Source organism: Phodopus roborovskii, unplaced genomic scaffold (genome assembly GCF_943737965.1).
Source record: "Phodopus roborovskii unplaced genomic scaffold, PHOROB, whole genome shotgun sequence".
In the NCBI taxonomy this organism is placed as follows: domain Eukaryota; kingdom Metazoa; phylum Chordata; class Mammalia; order Rodentia; family Cricetidae; genus Phodopus; species Phodopus roborovskii.
The window spans coordinates 20,328,054-20,352,327 of NW_026126567.1; the positions used below are offsets into that span (position 1 = coordinate 20,328,054).

General features: G+C 33.9%; 1 protein-coding gene across 1 annotated transcript in view; it reads left to right on the forward strand.

Moving 5' to 3' along the window:
• Rims2 (regulating synaptic membrane exocytosis 2) overlaps positions 1-24,274 on the forward strand; it is a 380,476-nt gene that overhangs the window by 176,183 nt on the left and 180,019 nt on the right. Inside the window, exons 8-14 of the mRNA XM_051202763.1 lie at positions 1,019-1,138; positions 3,452-3,551; positions 4,506-4,629; positions 6,375-6,421; positions 9,110-9,222; positions 17,529-17,659; positions 22,067-22,238. Of these exons, the coding sequence (XP_051058720.1) occupies positions 1,019-1,138; positions 3,452-3,551; positions 4,506-4,629; positions 6,375-6,421; positions 9,110-9,222; positions 17,529-17,659; positions 22,067-22,238 (807 nt within the window). The remainder of the gene's footprint in view (positions 1-1,018; positions 1,139-3,451; positions 3,552-4,505; positions 4,630-6,374; positions 6,422-9,109; positions 9,223-17,528; positions 17,660-22,066; positions 22,239-24,274) is intronic.

Below are 24,274 nucleotides of genomic sequence, written 5' to 3' on the forward strand. Positions count from 1 at the left end.
AGTTAATCTTTTACCATATAGATGAACTTGACTCTTGCCTGCTAAATTTTGCATGAACTTCTGCATGCTCCCTTTATGTAACTATGAAGTCACTATGATTACACAAATCACTTAGTTTGTTGCTTAGCATATTATTAATAATGAAATGGTTCATCATTTATAAAGCCATAATTCTAAACCCAGAAAGAAACAAGCTGGTAATATTATTGTTATTTAACAATAATTGTCTTTGAGTGATCTATTAAAAGAAATTTAGTAAATAGACTAAAACGTCTAAAACAGTAAGCTTTCCACCAGCTGTGGTGTCCCATGTCCTAATTGCCATGTTGTAGAAGCTGAGCTTGAGTCAGGGAAGCCCTAAGATTTAGAGACCAGCATAGGCTACATAGGAACATCCAGCCCACCCAAACTACATAGTGGGCACAAGGCAAGGCTGGGTTATGTAGCAAACCTCCATTAAAATAATCAATGAACTTTTATATTTGCCTTTGAGTAAATCCTGTTTCCTCTGTGCAGATTCAACTGGACAGGTATTGGGGATTTACACAGGTTTTGGAAATGTTCACTATGTTTGGATTTTACATTTTAATGTCTTGCCCTTTTAGCTTTTACTAAGAATATTTCAAAAAATTCCAAGTGTTTGAAGCAGTAATTGTCACTTTTTAGTGAGGTCTATTAAGTAGATTTCTACTGTATCTTTGCTGCCTGTGAGATTTTAATTAATTTTCAGCAAGTTGAGTTAGCATACATTTTAAAGAAAATTTCAGAGCTGTTATTCTTTAACAGTGTGATAGTTGATAACTGAAAGTTTTCTATAATTTGATTTAAAAGAATACCTTGAGTCAATAAAATTGGGGTTATAATAAAAAAGAATATTGTAAGTGCTTCAACCAGTAATTTGGAATGTAAACTGGTTTGTGTAATCATAATGCGTTAGCACTATAGAGTTTAGAGACACTGCAATCATGGTATTTTGACATAAAATTAATTTTTCTCATTTGTTGATGTTATATGACAGCATCCTGTGACCTGGCAGCCATCCAAAGATGGAGATCGCCTAATTGGCCGTATTTTATTAAATAAGCGTTTGAAAGATGGGAGTGTACCTCGAGATTCAGGAGCAATGCTGGGCTTAAAGGTATGTAATACTTTATGGGATTTTGCTCTATGTCACTTTACAGATCTATCAATAAAACAAATATAGTTCTTTCTACTTGTGCCAATCTAAGGGCTATCTTATTTCCAGTTTCAAGAATTCTAAAACTTTGTCATTCATTCCTGTAAATTTTTTCCCAAGAAATTTTCCCAAGTTTCTAGGTTAGATGGATAGTCAGGAGGTAGTGATTGCCTTGTGAGTAAGAGGCCCTGATTCCCATCCCTAGGCCCCACATACAAAGCCAGGCGTGGTGGGGCATCCTTGTAATCTGGAGCTGAGAAGGCAGAGACAGGTGGATGTCTTGTACTTCCTGCCTTGTCAGCCTAAGATACTCAGCAAATTCCAGGTCAGTGGTGAAGGAGGATACTTCAGGTTGTCCACTGGCCTTGATTCAAATGCACACACATCCATGCATACTCATATACATGTATACCTGCAAATACACACACATCATTCACATTATACACATGTGTATCTGTAAACACACAAGCATCTGTGCATACTATACAAATGTACACCTCAAAGCACACACATATGTCCAGGCACACTTATGCACATGTATATCTATAAACACACACATATCCATGCACATTCATGCACACTCACACATATGCAAACTCACACATTTGTGCACACATGAACACCTCACACACACACTCTCATGCATACTCAGACACATGTACATCTGAGGACACATTCATTTCCATACACACATATATACATGTTCATCTTTAAACACACACACATCGATGTACACCGGCAAACACATATACATACTTGTGCATAAAGTTATTTTATGATATCCCATAACAGTAGTTTTACAATCATTTTAAAAGGACATTGATAATAACCTGGTTGAAAAAAGTTTGAATCTTAAACACTGTGAATATCCTTGAGCTTAAACTGTTTATCTTGCCTGTATTTATGCCAGTATTAAACTAATAGCTTTATTTAATTTTTTAGGCAAACTTGAAAATGTAATATATGTATTATATCAAAATATATTATTGTGTTGATGTAGTAAAATGTATTTGCATGTGCAGATGTGTACTTTTTAGATTTGGGGTGTCAGGATCAAACTAAAGCCCTTATGCATGCTAGTCACATACTCTACAACTGAATGATATCAATCCCCAAATGTACCATTTGAAATTCTGGGAACCTCTGAATAATTAGGTGATAAAAATGTTAATGTCATAGAACATATTTGGAAAATATGCAAAATAGAGTTCCTTTAGCTTCTTTTTTTTAATCTAATATACCTAACAAAAAACTGAAATCAAAAACAGTAAATGTTTCAGAGTTAAGCCATGGCTACAGAAATTGTAGTCTAGAATATAGTAAATGGTAAGTATTAAAAAAAAATGTTGGTGTGGTGAGATTAGATGGTTACAGTATTTGGCACTCAACAGATTATTTCGTGTCTCTCATTGTAGTCAGCACTTCTTGAGGTCTCCATGGTCATGAAGAGATGGTGACAGTGTTGGCATTTAAATTCAGAATGCCCTTGATAACAGTGGGTATATATGTATGGAATGAGATAAGATAGCTCAGTGATTTTTAATTCAGTGATCCTTTACTCACTTTGTAAGAGAACAAGCCAATTTACTCTAGTCAACAAATTTAGTCACTATCGTTTGCTTCACCTGCTTTGGAATTTGATTTGGACTACTTGAATACTGGCTAGCCAGAATCAAAGCGTTAATTTTGTAAGTGTATAGTGTTTTATTATGATTTTATAGAATTCCTAATGCTTGTTTCCAATGTGTATTTCTTTTTCTGAAATAAATATTTTAATAGCAATTAAAAAGTAGAGAAATTGGGCTTCAAATAACCTAAATTTGTGTTATTTCTGATGATTTAATTATAATTTTCCCAAGAAATATATTGTCAATATGGATATTATAAATATAAGTAAAATATTATTAATTAAAATATTATAATCATAGTAAAAGTAATGAAAAATTTTATATTAGAATATATAAATTTGTACCTGAAAAGTTTTGTTTTAAAAAGTGCTCTAATGTTTTGAAAAATAAAAAATAAGAATTCTATAGTGAGAAAGAAATTGTTGAGTTGATTCTAAGATACTTGTATTTTCAACAATAAAACTAAATTACAATGAGTTTGGAATAAAACACTTCCAAATGACACCACTATATTAAGAGATGAAACTTAGTGCTGTACATTACAGTTTTAGCCACTGTAATTGTCGTGGTATTTTTCTCCTTGGTCTTCAATGTGGTAGGTCACTTGAACAGTGTGACAATCTCAATCCTTCCCTCTTTTAAACAGGTGGTAGGAGGAAAGATGACTGAATCAGGCCGGCTCTGTGCATTCATTACCAAAGTAAAAAAAGGAAGTTTAGCTGATACTGTAGGACACCTTAGACCAGGTAGGTTCCTACCACTGGATATTTACATGTAAGATGCAGCTGGGGTGACAGGGTGCTTGCCTTGGGTGTGATCTCTAGCACTGCAGAAAGAAAAATGCTAGTCATGAATAATTATGAAAAGCTCTTCTCATTTATAAGTGATTTGACCAGTAATAGTTAGTTTCTTTCATGTATATTAAAATCTTTAGTATTAATGGAAGTTATCACTCTTATTCTTTATGTCATATTAGATACAATATCTTTTTTTAAATGCTGTTTTGGAGAATTTTATACAATGTATTTTGATCATTTTCATCTCTTTCCTAACTCCTCCATGATTCTCTCCTGCCTCTTTATACACCCAATTTCACATATTTTATATTATTGATGGATATTCTAAGCTGCCTCTAATATTAGCTCATTTTGTTTCCCCAAATCTTTGTTTTTATTTTGAAAAGAATTCCAACATTGTTTAGGAAAAAAACTTCATCAGTACATGCACATTTTCTAAATGATGTCATCACCATATCATTTGGCCAATTCTTCCAATTCCTGTGGGAGAAATCGTTAAATTCTTTGAAGAAGAGTTTATGTACTATGAATCTCTTAGCTTCTTCCAAAAGATTTTAGAGTTTTTAGGAAATTGAAACTCCTAAAAGAAAGTAGTGCTGAACTGACCATGTAAATACTACATATTTAGAATAGAATCATAGAGTCCTCAGAGAGAGTATGGACCTTAGATCAATGGACATACCTTTTATGTAGTGTGTTCATACATGGAACATTACCCTTTCAGATGAATTATGTTTACATTAGCCATAAAATTCTGTGCCATTGAGTTGTTCTCATTATGTACGTTACTCTGTTATGGTGAATGTACTTGGAAATTTACTGAAAGCCAACGATTGCTTTTTCTTTGAGCATGTTCGATGGACTTGGCTTACTTATATTAATAGACTATTCCTGACATCACAGGTGATGAAGTACTGGAATGGAATGGAAGGTTACTGCAAGGAGCCACGTTCGAGGAAGTTTACAACATCATTCTAGAATCCAAACCTGAACCTCAAGTTGAGCTTGTTGTTTCAAGGCCAATTGGGTAAGATCGTCTTAGTAACTTTTTTTTTTAACTTATTTTTAATATTTAATTTTATTTTGTGCATACGAGCGTTTTGTTTGAATGCATGTCTGTGCACTGCATGCAGAAGTAAGAAAGGTGCCCTGGCTTCCTGGTTTTGGAGGTATGGGTGATTGTGAACCAGTATGTAGGTGCTGGGACTAAACCCTGGTCCTTGGTGTGAGCACTATGCACTGGTAACCACTGAGCCATTGCTCCAGCCCTCGATTCACAAATGTGTGTGAAGGTGACTGCTATTCAGCAGTTTGGATTGTGAAATACAAAATTTTCTTACTACTTTATGAAAATAAGTTTGCAGACATCTTTTTTCTCTAATTAAAACATTTGACCAAAATTAATTTTTCTCCATCTGATTATGTAAAGTAGGTTGCAGATTACAAAAAAAAAAAAAAAGAAGAGTTATTTAGGTGCCTTTTTATTGCTGTTATCTTCATAACTAGTATATAGCTAAGTTTATTAGTAAGAGGAAGGTACTACAGTTACTTTTAGGAAAACTATTATTTGTCTTACACTGTAAAAATGCTATTCACTATAATCTACATAATTTACAATTTTGTTTTTGTGTTTTAAATGGAGAATCTAGCTGAGATATGCATATAATTCCCAGATACATTGCTTATTCGAGAAAAAGTAGTTTCTTTAAAAATGTGATTAATAAAAAGCTAGGCAGCATTAAAACACACTTTGTCATTGTATTTTATTGGTCAGTAGCTTATATATGCTAAAGGTGCAGTAAATTTAACCCTTTCATCTAAGCTGTGAGGATTATTCATGAAGTATTGGGCAGTCCCTTTTCTGCAGAAACTTATATTCTATAATTTAAAAGTGTATCAGAATTAAATAAAAATGTTTAACTGGACAGTAGACTATTGGATGATGTGTTAAATTACTGAATAGCTAACAGCATCTATGAATGGAGTCTACAGAAATTATTCCATGTAAGCGTGCCCTGTTTTCATTCACATAGGAAATAATGGGTGGTAGCCTTTTACCTTTTAAAAGTCTGGTAATATGGTAAAACCATAGTGTATCAGCTTAGTGTATTAATCATATCTATTTTAATGTTGAAGTATACTCAAATTATATTTTAAATTTTAAGTAATTAATAGTCTTCTATGTATATTTATAAATGACCTGCCAATGTCAAATAAATGTAGGTATTTTTGTTGTAAATATGGTTACAAGTTCCCATAAGAATCATGTTTGTCTATTACCAATGTAACCACTACATTTTAAAATTTTAGTTATAACTGGATTGTTTTAATGATATTTGAGTTCCAATATCATTTATTTAGAAGAGAAGGCAAAAATAAAGAATTGAATTAACATACATTTATAAAGACTTAACCTTGTTGAATACAGAGCATTTTTTAGAGGACATTTTTATACAGTAAAGCACATAGGAAATAAAGATTTTAATTCCTGCTAGAGTTAGCCGCAACCAGGTCATCCCAGACTTGGGAGAAGAAGGTAGAACTATGTGGCCAATTCTAAGCCATCCTCACTTACCCAGAGATCAAGGCCAGCTTGTCCAAAAATAAAACAAAAAACTGTGGTTGGTCTTATTTTCATAATGCTTCTGTTATACTCATTTTTCACTTTATTCATTTCATCATACTCATTTTCACCTGTTTATAATTTGGATTAAAATTGAAGATGCATCAAATGTTAAATGTTTATTCTTCTATCCTTTTCTGTCATTTCAGAGACATACCTAGGATACCTGATAGCACACATGCACAACTGGAATCCAGTAAGTTTAATTCATTCTAGGATATGTTAGTAAGCACCACGCCATTTGATGACGGTCTGACGAAGAGATTAATCTATCAATATGGCATAAGATAATAAAAATTATAGTCTCAAATTTTGATTTTAAAATCCATATAAAAACGGAAATGTTCATATTATTTCATATCACTATAAGGAAAAAAGCAAATTCTAATAATTTCAGTATAGTTTCAGTTTTTCCCCTGCCATTATTACTGTGGGTTTTTAAAGTTGCTTCACTAAGGCATATTATAATAACTGTATAACAAGAATACATTTAAGTTTTGGCTGCTATGTACCCATGTGTCACAGTGAAAGGTCATGATCATTTCTGTCACTTTCCAAAGCCACCTTTTCCCCAAATTTTTCCTAAAATTTCCCACAAAACTTAAAATTTGCAACTTTGTAACTCCACTCTCTTTGTAAAGGGTACATTTGGAACAACTTTTGAATAGTTTTGTTTATTCTTATTTATATTTTCTTGAAACTAAGATGGTAGTTCTAATTTGAGATCGCAGCAGTGTGGCCAACTCCAGTGTGACCGTGTGGAGTTGGCAAGGGGAAAATGGACAGGGTGATGTTGGAACAGCAGCAGTCACAGCTCAGTCTTTAAAGCACTGGAAGGACCACTTACCCCTGGAAGACATGGGAGCTCTTGGGAACCGCTTTCAAAGTTTATACCTAACGCTTTGATTCTGTCATTGAAATTATCGGGTGCAGTCATGCCTAAGCATGTAAATTTAACTTTTTTAATGACAGTGACAAGGCAGTGTTGGTTCTGTTCAAATGTAACTACACTGTAATAAGTAAACATTAGAATTATATAGTGCTATATTCATTTTATTTAGTACTTGCAACTGTTTGGTGTTATGGCTATATTATCACTATTCTTTTAAAAGCTATGGAAAAGGCAACATTTTTCCCCCTTATATCAGTAAGACACCATGAATGTAATAAAAGCCCGTTATTTTATTATGGCTATCTAAAAAAGCCACAGAAAATGCTTGGGAAACTAGTTCCTGAAGAGACAAGAGTCTTTGTCTAAAGTGGTTTCAAACGTTTATTATTTAAACATTTATCTCTATGCTTGTCCAGGTACTGGTCTTTAGGTCTCTATTCTGGGTGCTGCTGTAGATTATTTGCTCTGTATAATTTTCAACCTCCAGCTGGGAAGCTAAATGATTAAAAGGTGCTGTCAGTGTCTCTATCCCTGGCTGCTTAAAGAATGTGTTCTACTAATTTTCCTGTTGTCTGATGCTTTTTAGTCTTATGAGATAACAAATTATTTCTACAAAGGCATCACCATTTTATTTCTAAATATTGTGAAAAGGTGTCACCACCACTCTTTGATTGGAAACTGCACTTTTCCCCATAGTTTTACATGATACACTGTCCAGAGCTGAATTTTATGCATGTGCATTTCTAAGTAGGCATATAGCTCAACAGGCTGAATCTAACTCTACTCTTGCCTCTGACATTTAGTCCAGTCTCAAAGTTGTTATAAGGTCATGGTGTTTCCAAAGTAAGTTACACTGCACACCCTTCCTCTCCTGTAACCTTTACACAGTTCTGAATTCCAGTGAAGCCAGCACAGTGTGCTTTTCAGAAATGATAACTGGTATACAGGGGTGGGGTGGGGACTTTCTGATCTGGGTAATAAGATGAAAATCTTAGTGCTTTCTGGATTTCTCACATTTATTTTCCTTTTTCCCTTCTACATAGTTGTATGTGGGGTATCATACATAGGGTATCACACATAGGGTATCATACATAGGGTATCACACATAGGGTTTCATACATAGGGTATCACACATAGGGTATCACACATAGGGTATCATATATAGAGTATCACACATAGGGTATCTTTATAGGATATCATACATAAGGTGTCATACATAGGGTTTCATACATAGGGTATCACACATAGGGTTTCATACATAGGGTATCACACATAGGGTTTCATACATAGGGTATCATATATAGAGTATCACACATAGGGTATCTTTATAGGATATCATACATAAGGTGTCATACATAGGGTGCCATATGTAGCTCACAAGTGCTGTTGCACTGAAACACTTCTTCAGGCCTGTGTTCATCATTATTTCATAAATTGAACATTTTGTTATTGTTGTTTCTGCTGCTCTGTATCTTTTTTATAGCTTCTCATTTTACTTCAGCTTGTGTAATATTTTATATCCTTCAAGATATGACTTACAGGTCACCCAGGAACATTCAATATTATTTGATATCCTAGAACTTATGTTCTCAGTATTTAAGTTTCATTAGGTGGTGTATTGTCTCATGGCTTTTCTTTCTTTTGCATTCTTAATGTTCTTTCATTATAATGTGTGAGTATAGTACATGTAGTAATAGACAAATAAATCCTGTATTAGAGCCTCTGGCTGTCACAGTCAGCTCAGCAGAGGTGTAATTGGGTCTTAGGGAGTCCCTAAAGCACACTTACACAAAAGCAAACGAAACAACAGAAAGAGCTGTCTGAAACAAAAGTAAACCACCACCAAAAACTCCTCAAAGATTGTTTATAGCATTCTGGTGACAAAATGTCTGTATAAAATGACGTTTAAATGACATTTTAAAGAAATATGCTGAGTGTTCTGAAATAGCGAGGAGTCATTTTATTGTTCTTTATATATAATTGTCATTTCAGGTTCTAGCTCATTTGAATCTCAAAAAATGGATCGTCCTTCTATATCCGTTACATCTCCCATGAGTCCTGGCATGCTGAGGGATGTCCCGCAGTTCTTATCTGGACAGCTTTCAGTATGTAATCACTAAATTCATCTCTTTGGGAATATTAAATGATGTTTTAAAAATATAGTGTTAGACGTTCTTGTTTCTCTTTCTTTCCTTTCTTTTTGTTTTTTCTCATCAAAGTTCTTCCTAGAGCATAATTGTGTCTTTACGTCTCTATCAGCTTTTTCATTTTTGATTATTTATAGTTATTTAAAATTTAATTTGGGCTATTTATTGTAATGCTTTCTTTTAATGTTAGGTTTATAGAGTTTAATGATTTTTACGAAGATATGTAACCCATTTTTAACCTTAATTATTAGTCCAGAAATTGAGGTGATGACTTTTACTCTTTGTTTTAAAATGATTGGGAATTGCTACAGTTTTTTTAGAGAGAGGAAAATGGTATATCATGCAAAGATTGTATTAAAGCAGAAGCAATTATTCATGTATTCTTCTTTGCTTTTCAATCTTATGTGAATTTGGGGTTACTTTGATAATAATTTATGGACTTTTACATACATACATACATACATATATATATATATATGGATTCTAGAGGTGTTTTTTACAGACAGGTCTAAATAATATGAGTAACTAAACTACTAAGGGTGTGATAGTAATGTAAAATCTGTATAATTGTAGCTTAATATGAAAAGTGTGTTTTTTTAAAACTTGGAAGGAAAATAATCTATGAATTTATTTAAAATGTTAATTACACACATTTTGAAATCATGCACAGATACACAATCATTTTACATACAATCAAGAGAGGGATTATTAACATAATTCATATTACTATCAGAAATCTAGTACAGAAAAACCAAAAGTAAAATCACTGATAATCCTGACACTACATATGATTTTTTTTGTAATTTTAAAATAAAATTTCATATACTTTTGCATTCTCTTTTTCCTTTCTCTTATTTTTTTTCAAGTTAGAAATTTGTTGTGTAGTCTTGACTGGACAGAAAAGCATATGTAGACCAGACTGGCATTGAACTGGACAGAAAAGCATATGTAGACCAGACTGGCATTGAACTGGACAGAAAAGAATATGTAGACCAGACTGGCATTGAACTGGTGGCCCTCCAGCTGCCTCGACATAAATTCTGGGATTATAGTTGTGGCCTGAACACATGGCCTGAGCTCTCTTTTTTCTTTATTACTGTATAGACTTTGTCTTACTTTTAAAAATTCCTCTTTACTTTATTTCATACCTATTATACTTCATTTTTAACTTCTAGTTTATATTATTAATAAGGATGCCACTGAAGTGCTGAGACACATATAAATGTTGCTTATTTTTATTATAGCAAATTAGTGTCAAGAGAACTTTTAGAAGTAAAATTATAATCCAAATGCTAAAGTATAAACTTGAGATTATTAAAAAGCTATTGTAATTACATCTAATGTATCAAACACCTTTTTATATATACATATTATATGTGTGTGTATATGTGTGTGTGTGTGTGTGTGTACGTACATACACATATAAATTTTAAGTTCTGACAGAAATCATTGTTCTATTCACCAGGAATATAAATGAACAAGAAAAAATGCCTTTTATTATTATATAGCTTTGGATTTCATTCTTATTCTTTGTATTAGATGCTCTCCTGGGTTAATTACACATCTATCCCCTTATCCCTGCTAGGCTACAGGCAATTTTGGTTGGCTATGAAGATGTAGGAGTTTAAAGTATGCTTGCCTATATCACGTCTTGGGAGACCACTCAGAAGTCTAAACTCTGCCTTTTTCTCTTAGCTTCCTTTCTGTTGGTGTGACTAGATAATAAGAAAAAAACGCCTTAAGGAGAAGGTGTGTCCTGTGCACAGTTCAGGGTACTGTGGGTCATGGCAGGGAAGCCAGAGCCTCAGGAACTGAAGCAGTTGGTCATGTTACAGCCACCAGAAAGCACAGGTGGTGTGCAGTGTGTCAGGGGGAAGACCCCCTCTCCATGTTAAGTGGCCCCACACCTTGTCCAGGGAACGGCTCAAACATAATTAAGATGGGTTTCTCCTTCTCAACCAGTGGATCAAGATCACCTCCCACAGGTGTGCCTGGAAGTTTGTTTCTCAGGTCCTTCTAGGGTCATTCAAGCTGATGCTTATCTTAGCCATCACAATTGCACCCCCTTTTCTTCTGGGATCATTTCTCTCAAAGTCATGCTAACGCCTAAGAACAGAAATTACTTGTACACATTTGAGGTGATTTGCCAATATGCTACTTCATTTACTAATATTTTTTCAAATAGAAAGCACATATTAGATATTTCTTGTTTGCATTTTTATACTCAAAGATGCTGATTAATTAATTTTGTCTCCATGATAAATCCTGGGGCTCCTTATTCTAGGAAATCCCCACAAAGGGTCATTAGTGTATTTGAAGAGGATATCAGAATGAGCTCAATCAAGTTTATTTTTCCTGAACCTTGTGTTAGCCTATTCAGTGGCAGCATTCCCTTAGGTTAACTCTTTTTAAGTTGTAGGATAACTTTTGTGATTCTGAAAAATTTTGAATTCATTTATATTATTTGGCTAGTAGTTTGATAGGCTGTTAGGCTAAAATACCTCATTCTTTTTCACGGTGAAAAAGGTTCAGAATTATTCATTTTTTTTCTATAGAAACTCTTTACACTATTGATTCTACTGATAATTATTTGTTTTCATTATAGTACCTGTGATTTATTTATAGTTGCAAAGTTACTTTATCTTAACATTTTTGCATTTCATTTTTAGTAAATATTACACATATCAATTTTATTTGCCCATTTAAGTAATTTGAGTAATTGTATGTTTTTCATATCTCTCTTCATGGAACTCCAGAACATTAAAAAATATTGTATTTATGAAAATGTTGGTTTCCTTCTCTTCTTCACTCCCTCCTTCTTTCCCTCCCTCCCTCCCTTTTTTCTTTCTTCTTTATTTTTTACTTTTTAAAATTTGAAACACTATATCACTATATTCTCTTACTGGCCTGGAACATGCTATTTGTTCCATGTTGGGCTAAAACTAACAGAAACTCCTGCCTCTGGCTTTCCCTTATTTAATTCCAATTAAAGGTGCACCCCACCACCTCATTTAAAGTATTGTATCTTAGCATTAATGTTTGAGTATTTTACTCTTATAATGAACCTAGACATAGAAAGCGTGTGCTAAGGATCGTATTACCAGGAATAGTGAAAATGACATTGGACATTGACAGATTATGATGTGAGGTTCCAGTTCTTTGTTTATATGAAGCCTGACCAGTTGCAAATGTGGCCCCCACAGTGCCATCATTCCTGTGTAAAGTGTCAGGTCCATGGCATAGATAGCAATGATGGAGTAGCAGAGGGACTGCAGGGTATGGTGTGTTTTTCTGGGTAGTGGCAAAGGTTGAAACTGAGAAATGAGAATTCCACAGCTTTCCAGTGCAGTAATTGCTCCTGATTTTTAAGCTGTAGGTTGTTGATTGTATGCTTTGTATATTTTACATAATTTAAAAAGTCTACCTAGGAACAGATGCATTTTGTAGTCTTCATTAATGTGTAAACTCATGGGTGAACATAAAGATTAAAAAACATTTAGAAACCTGATAGCTGCTTGTTTCAAGGTGTTTTAGATAATGGAAAACTGTTTGCTATAAAGAATTTCTTAAATATTCTTTTTAACATAGATCCTTTATTTTATGAAGTAACATATGTTTACATAGTTCTTCCCATTTTGACATATTTTATTTTAAATATATAGAGATAGGAGCCAGGAAAATGAAATCTCTAAGGTTCCTTGTCCCTTGAGCAGGTCTAGTTAACCTATGGGAACTTTACCTGCCTCCCCTACTTACTAAACTTTATACATGCAGATTACTCAGGGAGACATTTCCCCCTTCTGTCCTGAGCACCTTTCCTCTTAGGGCATATCTCCATTTGAAAAGGAGGACTGCTCAGACTTGATGCTTGTTTTTTTTTTTCGGGGGGGGGGAGAGAAAGAAAGGTGACTCCTGGTGACCAACAATGTGCAGTGAAGGTTGTGGGTTTTAGATTTCTTACTCAAATGTCATGTGGGTCCAGTGGTTCCCTACCTGGCAGAAGCCCTCCCATTATTAGTACCAGAGCGGGAAGACAGAAGGCAGCCGGTCACTATCAATCTGCAACAGATGTGAAGAGGTATGGAGTCTTGTTGAGGGAAGCAGAACTCAGTGTCCACAAATCCATTCTCAGCCTTGGCGATGGGCCTCCCATTTTATTCTTTATCTATGGTTGCCAGACCTGGACCTGAACTAGGTTATTATGATTTTTTTGAATTACTAAAAATAGTTTTGAAATAAAAGCTTAAGAAATTCAGAAAAGAAATTTGATTTTTTTTCTTCTTCTGAGAACTGTGTTTATATCCTATTAGAGGTTTTCATGTTTTTTGTTTGTTTGTTTGTTTTTGTTTTGTTTTGTTTTTCTTTTTTCTTTTCCATTTGCTTGTTGGAGATAAGAGCAGTTAGCTCCCAAAGCTAACTGTTGGGAGGTATCCTATGGCAATGAGCATGCCATGAACATTCAAAAAGTAAAAGGAACTCTGTAAATAAAAAAAGCAATAAAATGCTGCTGTTAGTGGGTATGATTAGCACTTAACAATATCTCACGCAGTGCAGCAAGCAGTTGATCCGGTGCCCTCCATCAAGCTTAACTGTACTTTATGAACAATTAGACTTACACTTTAGCAGGGCTCACATCCGTGCACTTACACAATTGTGTACCAGTTTTTAAAAAACCTTATGCTTCTGTTGGATAGCTATAGACTTTCATGTTGTAATTGTTTCCTAAATAATAAAACACCAACAACATACACTATGCCACTTGACATAAAGAATTTGAACATTAGTGGATTTGGTATTTGTGGGTAGCCTGGGGCCAGTCACCCATGGATATCACAGGCTGTGGTGTGTTTAAGGGTAAAGTTTTAAATTTCTTCATTTTGGGGTTTATGCTTTAACCACCCTTCAAAATTATATTATCTGACTATGTTCTTGTACATTTAGGCTTAATTCCTATTATTTTGACTGTTTTAAGAATATGATCAAATAAATTGTAATATTTTATAATGCTTTAAATACCTTTCATCTATTTTAGCACTGGGAAATACTTATTTCTTATAGTGAAGTACTTAATTTAAATATATTGTCATGGAAACATTGTATTTAAGGGACAGTTTTATGTGTTTATTTTTACTTTTGGTCTTTTAGTTCCAGCATATTGTCCTTTTTGGTTTTGTTTTATTTCTTTTTTCTTTAATTTTGCTTACCAGAGCCAAAGCCTTAGTAGAAGAACAACGCCTTTTGTTCCTAGGGTTCAGGTAAAGGCTTTGTCTGCCTGATAGAAACTAAAGTTGTGTTTTACCCCTTATTTGTATGTTTTTGGAAAATGCGTAGTAGGAACACTTTCTTTGGTATGTTGCTCCAAACCATACTATTGACTACCAAATCATTTTATAAAGCAGCTTGTAAAACTCTGCATGGAGATTAGAATACTGATTACAAATTTAAAGAGACAATCATTGTTAGTTATTTTGTAAGTTACTGAAGTACTCAAATGTATAGGTTTCAAAGTGGTATTCCTATTCAGTTTTGATGTAGATTTTGCTTATGTCTGTAACATTGACTGAAACAGCTAATTTTAAACTCTAGCTATTTTCCTTGATTACACAAGGTTGCTGTCTCTTTAAATCATTCATTATTCCACATCACATCTACATTCTCTTGCATTTTCCAAGCAATGACTCCTTGAGGAGATTGGCAAATATATTTGTACCTTATTTAATTTTTTTTTTCGCATTTGATATATAAGAATCAACTTTTGGAGTTTGAAAGAACAAAAAAAAAATCATGATCCAAATGATATTTTTTTTTTTGTATGTTATCATTCCATTTGTTTTATGTACTACTTGGGTACAAGTTGTTTGCCTCTTTTCATTAGGATATTGTTTATATGGTACAGTAATGCTAATATAGTTATCTTTAAAGTAGTATTATGCCTTCCCTGCTCTGTTGCATGTTTTTAAAATAAATGGCTTTGAATAATACTTTTAAGTAATTAAAATATTAATTCTACTTAATATCATATAACATAAAATTTATGTTTGATGCTAAATTTCTATTATGAACCATTTAAATTGGTTACATGGTAAAGCTGAGAGGATAGTCATATTAAACAACTAAAATGGCACCAAGATTTTTATTAAATTAATTGAACTAAGGTCAAGGATAGAATTATGAGGTTGTATTTGTTATATTTTGGGGAACAAAGAAGTTATATTTTAAATATTATTTTTAAAACACAGGTTCACTGTTTGACTTGGATATCTATTAAGAACTTCAATGTACACTTTGTAATAAAATAGAAAATTAGGGCTATTAGTAGGTGCCTGGTTCCAGACAATTTCTGGAAAAAGTCTGATTTTGATAAGATGTACTGGGGAAGATTCTTATTTAATAGTGTTAATACTCTATTATTTGGACAGTATTAATATATTTGGACAGTATAATTTAGTTAACAGTATCTTACTGTGGCAACAGTATCAAACCAATAAAGCTTGTGTATGTTTATATAAGAAATAGATAACAGTGGTAAGTGATAGTGGTTGGCTTTACAGGGAAATCTGAAGATAATAGTTTTTCAGAAAAAATCAATTTAAAAGAGTTGTTATTATTGGTGGAAATGGAGGATATTTAAATAATCTGACCTTCATCACAGGTTCTAGAAGACTGTGAGACTGTTGACATTTCCTTCATCCCATGAAAATCAAACATTTGAATTCTTCAGTTTTCTCTCATGGCTTTTGTGCAGAGAATAGCTTCCCCATGCCCCTAGTTTATCCTCATCTCTGTAGTCTAATATTGCTAGGCACACACATTTCAAGTTTTATTCCTTTCAAATTTTTGAGTCCCTCTCTCTTCAGTTTTTTGGTTGTTTCATTTCTTGTTTGAGACAGTGTTGCTTTGTAGCCCAGATTAGCTTTAGGTTTGTAGATTTGTCACAGTTCTCCTGTTCTGGTCTCCAAAAGCTGGTGTTTCAGGCATCACTGTGTTTAGCTATTAGACCTGTTTTTCTTTAGGGAGTAAGGATGGTCCTTGATCTTTTGAATGAATGTTGCAATTTCTTAAAATTCTAAGATGTCATTTTAATTTGTAGGTGAAATCTAGCCTAGAAATCTGTAACTCTCTATTATGTCAGATAAGAGTGCTTATCAGATATTTATTAAACACAGACTGAGAAAATCTTGTTGAGATTCTAGTTTTGAACTTCTTAACTGGTAGAAAAATTTTGTTATGGAATAGCTAGATAAAACTACTTTAAAACATGGAAACTAGTAATAGCTACTTTTAAAATCTGGATTCCTCTTGTTCTTATTCCTGTAAGAGGACTCGTCCCTTTTAAATCCACCTTTTCTGACTCAACAGTTAGTCGGCCTCTGAATTTCTGGAATATATAAAGAGGGACCCAACCAAACCATTGTGGAATTGGAACTGAACTACTGTGGTTCATGTCTTACTAAAATTTTGATTATTAAGTTCTAAGTTTTTGCTTCCATTTCAGTGGTAAGAGATGCTGAGTTGGTGGTAATGCACATATCTGGTTTAGATCCAGACAGATGATGCTCAGGGAGCAAGGGGCAAAGGTGTGAAGTTGTGGGAGATGAGACTTGTCAAGTTAAAAGAATTCGGGATCAGGATGACATGAAGTGCCAGCCCCTAATTATGGCACAGCAAAATTATTTCAAAATTACCATTTTAAGGATGTTATGTATTTTCTTCACTGCCTCTAAAAAATTTTAAAGTTGAATTTATTATCATTTTAAGCGCAAACTAAAGGAATCTATTAAAGGTACTAGTAAAGACTTCTGTCCTTTGAAATCCGTTTTACTATGGAGACACAAAGCATTTGCTTGAAAATCCCCTCTGAATACTGGTTACTTGTTCCTGTCCACACACTACATTTAGAACACTTATTCACAACTTAATAGATGAGCAAAAAAGAACCACAGTGATTCTTACATGAAGACAGAGTTAGGGGAATCATTGTACACAAAGTATGTAATACAACAGTATAACTAGTTTATTTCATTAATTAGACATATCCACATAGTAAAAATCCAAGTGATTTACCAATGAAACTGAAACATCAGAATCAATTAATTTATTCATTGAAGTTATTATAGTATATCCTTTTACTTTAACAAATCACAGTTTACTAGGGAAATGTTACCTCTTTTAATATTAATACTAGAGAATGTTATAAAGACTGGAAATGTAAACATGTTTTGGAAGTAAATTTTGAGCTGATAATGAATGCTTTTGCTTTTCAGATCAAACTATGGTTTGACAAGGTTGGTCACCAGTTGATAGTTACAATTTTGGGAGCAAAGGATCTCCCTTCCAGGGAAGATGGGAGGCCAAGGAATCCTTATGTTAAAATTTACTTTCTTCCAGACAGAAGGTAGGAATTTGAAACTAAAACATATATGCTCTTAAAAATGAGTGGGAAAGCAAAAAAATATTTCAATTCTGTATCATTCATTATTTTGTGTCATAATGGAGACATTTTATAAATAAATTATATATATAAATTTACATATATATATAAATTTTATAAATAAAATCATTTTGATGTATCAAAAATTGACTGTAAGTACTTGAGAGTATTTTAGAACTTTGCATTTACTACATATTACTTTATTTAAATACTTAGTTAATCCATGTACATATTATATTTCTTAAGTAATACATGTTTCTATGCCAAAATTAGTAAAATTTATTTTAAAATAAAAATTGTAATGGATTGTAATAGTAAACAAAGTTGGAACTGGAACTAAATTGTTTTCAGATTCTTCTCCACTTTTTACATCTAGACCTCTTGATATTGTTGTTGTTTTACTACATTCATAAAATTAAGAAGTGTGATTTGTATTTATCACCTATTTTGTCCAGCTATGCTGGGCCCATAATCACCTCCTTTAAGCACTGTATTTTGGTTTTTGTCATCAATTATGTTCTACCCAGATTTTAACGAGATTTAGGATTGGAGAAATATTTTCTAGAAAGTAATCTAACCACTCTTAATTGCAGGCATATCAAAATAAGAGGGTCATGGGATGGAAGGAGGGGTGACGCTTTTCTCACTCTTCTGTCTGACTTCAGGGCATTTTGCTTCCAAGTCTGAGTCATTTTTCTGTGATTGGCAGTGGCTCTGAACACACCTTCAATCTGTTTGCACACCTTTGGTCCTTAATTATTTTAAGCAGAAAGTTCATCAAAGTTGAGTTGTATACTTGTTAGAATTAAGTTCAGGGCTACAACAAAGGCCAATTTTAGTGTTTGGAAAGGGCAAGTTTAACTCTTGATCCAGAGGACTCTGAAGAGAGAACACACTGAGACAGGAAGTAAACATGTTTTTAATCTCATTCTTGTGGTGATTGTGCCTTTCCCCATTGGCTGAGGCTGGACCTCACAAGTCTTATTCAGTTGTCTAATCTAAAAAGAATTTGCACACTGGAGAGGAAGGAAGGAAGGAAGGGAGGGAGGGAGGGAGGGAGGAAGGAAGGGAGGAAGGAAGGAAAAGAAAAATGGATCATTGCTCCAAACATAAAAGAATCCTTGCTCCAGGCCATCAAGTTCCTAGAATGCAGCTGGACTTCAGAGCAGACAAAAGGTTTGCTGAATATAGGCGATTAAAACACCTGCATAAAAAACAAGATTTTTAGCATTTGAGCATCATCTGAGCAATGCTAGCAAAGAAAAAGATAATGTAAGCAGATAATCAGCATTGCATTTTACTTCATACAATTTAAAGAGAAATTTGAAAAACAAATTTCATTATATGTTCATATTTCACATTATTTATAGTTATAGGAAACTTACTTTCTTATTGTATAATATTTTCTTTAAAATTAACTTGAGAAAAGTTAGTCTCTGACAATTTAGATTATCTTTTGTGTGTGTGTGTGTGTGTGTGTGTCCAGAGACACATATTGAAATGTAAGAAAGAAAAAACTTTAGCCATAATAAACCTGAATTTCAGCTGAATGATGGATACCACAGGCAAGTTATCATATGAACTTGGCAGTTAAATTTCTGCTTCTTTAGTGCACGGTGGTTTATCGCTACAGAAATTCCTGGGATTAAATGGTGCAAATCCACAGCAAATACCGCACTCTGAACTCTGCCTTATTCTCAAGCTACTTAGGTTTCAACAATTCATACTTCTAAAAAACATTTATTATATTTTTATTTTGAATTACATTATTTATTCATTAGTGCCTGTGTGTCTGTGTGCATGTGAGTGTGTCTGAGTGTGTATGTGTCTGGTGTGTGAGTGTATGTCTGTATCTGTGTGTGTGTGTTTGTGTGTGTGGTGTGTGAGTGTGTCTGAGTGTGTATATGTGTTTGTGAGTGAGTGCATGTCTGTATCTGTGTACGTGTGTTTGTGTGTGTGTGGTGTATGTGTGTGAGTGTGTGGGTATGTGTTAGTGTGTGTATATGTATGATTTTGTGTGTGTGTGTGTAAGTGTGTGTGTGTAAGTGTGTGGTGTGTGTGTGTGTGTGTGTGTGGTGTGTGAGTGTATGTCTGTACCTGTTTATGTATGGTGTGTGTGAGTGTGTATGTGTGTGATTGTGTATATGTGTGAGAGTGTGTATGTGAGTGTGTGTGTGTATGTGTGTGAGTGTTTCTGTGTGTGTGAGTGTGTGTATGTGAGTGTGTGTGTGTGGTGTGAATGTATGTCTGTATCTGTTTACGTGTGGCGTGTGTGGATGTGAGTGTGTGTGTGTGTGTGTGTGTGTGGTGTGTGAGTGTATGTCTGTACCTGTTTATGTATGGTGTGTGTGAGTGTGTATGTGTGTGATTGTGTATATGTGTGAGAGTGTGTGTGAGTGTGTGTATGTGAGTGTGTGTGTATGTATGTGTATGTGTGTGATTGTGTATATGTGTGAGAGTGTGTGTGTATATGTGTGTGTATGTGTGTGTGAGTGTTTCTGTGTGTGTGTGAGTGTGTATGTGAGTGTGTGTGTGTGTGTGTGTGTGTGTGTGTGTGTGTGGTGTGTACATATGCCATAGCATTCACATGAAGGTCAGAGGACAATTAGTGAGAGTCAGTTCTCTCCCTCCACCATGAAGGTCTTGGGATTGATTTTGGTTGTCAAGTGTGGAGGGCAGCATGTGTGATAACCCGCTAAGCCATCTCACCTGCCCACATTTAAGTTTTAAGATGTTGAAAGTTTACTGACTTTTTTTTATGAACTTTTTTTATTTAACTTTTTATTTACTTTGCCCAATTTTTCTTGTTTTTTGAGGCAGTGGGATTAAAGTAAAAATATCTCTCCTTCACTTGTCCTTTATGTCCCAGGCACAGTGTGTCTTGGAGAATTTTTTGCTAGGTACATTATATTTTCTCTTTTCTTTTGATCCAGTTTTTACACATGAATAAATTAATAAACATTAGCTATTAATTTATTTTTTCCTGATAAATTTTCAGGAAGAAATTTTTAATATATGAGCTAACAATCAATAATTAGTTGGTAAGACTTCCCAAAGTGTCCATGAGGAATAGAAGATATATCTGCTCTAAAACCTCAATTATGTTAGTATTTAATGTACCATGTTCTATAAAAGTAATATTTTGAAGTAAAGTTGGTTATGGCCACAAATATTTCTTTCATTTTTAATCTTGATTACAAGTGTCAAGATTGTTCCTTTAAGTTAAACCGAAGCCTAAAAGTACTAGCATAAAAATAAAGTTATGGTTAGCTTTTATTAAGCAAATGTTCACGGTATTTTTTTAATGATTTAGGGATTAAGGATTTTTTCTTTTCTTTTTTTATTATTTAAAATTAATATTAAATTAAAATATTAAAATAAAATTAAAATTATTTTATTATTTAAAATATACCTCCATAGTTTAGTCTTTAAGTACAGTTAGTCCCTTTGCACGGTTTGATTTAAATTCCATGATGGCACTTTGATGGTTTCAGTTATATTTTAAGAAAAGCAAAACTCATTTGTTTTTACTTGTTGAAAATAAGGTTTATATTATAATTCTTTTAGGAGATGATGGTGGAGTTTGCAGAGCATTTGCTGTGGTTGCTATGTTTGTGAGGGACATGAGGAAGCATTCCTGCTTCTGCCCATTAAAGATGTTCTTTAGTAACGTGAAAGCTTGGTCTTCTATCTCATCTATTAATTTATGGCTTATTCTTCTAGCATCCTTCAGATTTCAGTGCCCATTAGAGTTCATTGTCCATTTCCCGTCTTTAATATTTTAGTATATTTGAATGTAACTAATGACATAATACGATAATACATGTTTGTAAATATAATTTATAATATGTGGGATATAAGATACATAGTTTAAAATATTTTCCAACTAATATTTTCAACATAAGTATAAAAGCCTCCTAGTAATAGGTCCTGTCCATCAAGATAATTAGCTCCCATTTCTGTCACATTACTCTGACTATTTACATAGAAACAGTATTCTGTGTTTTTAAAGGCATGCTTTTGTTTTTGTTTTGTTTTTATTACTGTCAAATAAGCAAATAGTATTTCTTATTTGAGATAAAGTTACTTTGTAAAATATGTATCACAATTACTTGTTAGGTCTATGAAGTAAACATTGCTATATATATATATATATGTATATGTATATGTATATGTATATGTATTTACAATTAAACGTGTATAGTTGACGTGAATAGGTTTATTTGAGCTGTTGTTCCTACTAAGTTACAGATGTATCATAATCTAACAGGAAGTAAAAGTTTACATTCACTGTAATATGACAAATATGTGATAAAATTTAGAGTAAAATCTTTTTATGTAAGTTAGTATATTTTCTTTTTATCAAAATAGTGATAAAAACAAGAGACGAACAAAAACGGTAAAGAAAACATTGGAACCTAAATGGAACCAGACCTTCATTTACTCTCCTGTCCACCGAAGAGAATTCCGGGAACGAATGCTTGAAATCACCCTTTGGGACCAAGCTAGAGTTCGAGAAGAAGAGAGTGAATTCTTAGGAGAGGTACCTGCAAATAGTTTCAGTTGATGTTTCTCAGACCATTCTGTTGTTATGACTGTCACTATAAGACTCATAATTATAAGTGTCTGAAAGAATATGCATGACTTGTTAATTTACTGGCAGAATGAATTTACTGCTTTAAGATAAACCTTAGTGATAATATAAAAATCAATGTTTCTAAAACTTCTTAGCAGAACTGGATGTGTAAGTAGTAATGTATAACTATAATCTCCACTCCTAGGGAAACTGATCATTTGATTCAAGAATTCAAGTGTAGTGTGTGAATCATAATGAGGCTTTGTCTCAAAACCAAGACAGTGAAATCCCCATAATAATGGGGGGTGGTCTAGTGTATGATGCAAAGGTTTGATTCATTTGATAGAGATATTGTCTTGTATAGTGTTTTCTACTTCTTGTTATTTTTATTAGGCCAGTTGTTCATTTATTCATGGATTACTTTGTAAGCCATTTAATGTATTAGGCATTTTCCTATGGGCTTACTTCAAGAATTTATAACTCAGTGTGGATTTGGACACTGCTATGATGAGGACTATGTTGTAGGCATATTTATGTGTTGTGCTGAAGCTGTCAAAGGAAGTAAGTACCCGCGAGAATAGAGGTTACCATAGTCAAGGGCGTGAGACTTCTGCAGAGAGTAACAAGGCATCAGGTCGCGGAGTTTAAGTCTCTGCCTTCAACTGGCAAAGAGAGTGTAAGAAATGAAGCTTCAAGGTTGTAAGAACCCCAGAACATGTCCCTTTTGGGATTAATCCTGTGAGTAATGGAAACTCATGAAAGGTTTAGCAAAGATCGTCTAAATTGTGAGTTGAAGAAGCTTTCCAAGTGTAATGTGGAGAACAAGAGGTGAAGTGGTTTTCTAAGTACTGGCATGTAGTACTGAGAAGAAGCACTTATTCACTGCATTTTTTAATTCTATCTAGTTTTCCTGATTAAATAAAGGGATAATTTCATAGGTAAAATTAAAAAAAGAAAAAGAAAAAAGAAACATGAACTGAATTGGCTCCTAAAGAGTTACAAACCTTGCCAGGCAGTGGTGGCACATGCTCCTGACTTTTCCTGGAGAGGGTATAAAGAAGTTTCTTTTACACCAAATAAAGAAAGTGCTCACCTGCTGGTGCTGGTGGCACGTGACTTTAGTCCCAGCCCTGGGAAGGCAGGGCAGGCCAATCTGTAGAGCCAGCCTGGTCTACAGAGCTGGTTCCCACTTCAGTTTCCTCTTCAGCCAAGTGTAAATAATGCTAGTGTGCAGCTCCGGTTTAGTAGAAGGATTGAGTAGGCACAGTATGTGGTAACTTCCGTAGTGTAGCACCTCTCATAGTGAAAGTGTACAGGGAAGCAGCTGCTTCTGCTCATTTATCTGTCACTGAATAGCACTGTCACTTACCAGTTTACACAGTAGATCTACTTCCTGTTCATAAACTCTGTCAAACTTGTACAGCAGTCTGAAAGAAAACTAATTCGGTAATTCATTTCTACAGACTGATTTCTTATACAGACTGATTAAAAAATTTCATATTGTACCATCATATTCATACGGTACATGTTAAGTGCCCTTTCTTGCCTTCCCCTGTTCCTTTCAAATGACATATAACATTTGGGCATCAGTAGGGGCCTGGTGGTGCACTGTTTTGTTTTTGAATTGGCTGCAGTAAGGTACAGTGAACATGAAGGTTTAAGGAAGACAGCTTGATTCCTTTTATCTCTTTTACCAAGAAGCTTATCTAACCCTAGATACAAGTTATTTTATCCTTTTTTAGCTTTAGCACCCTATCCTAGAAGGCAAAGACAGTCATTTTTCTATTCATAATAAAGAGGAATAATGTGGCATGATTGGTTGTTACTACTTTAATTTTTTCTCATGTATTGATTTTTTTTTTTTTTATGGGTTTTTCAAGACAGGATTTCTCTGTGTAGCTTTGGAGCCTGTCCTGGAACTTGCCCTGTAGACCAGGCTTGCCTCAAACTCACAGAGATCCGCCTGTTCTGACTCCCAAGTGCTGGGATTAAAGGCGTGTACC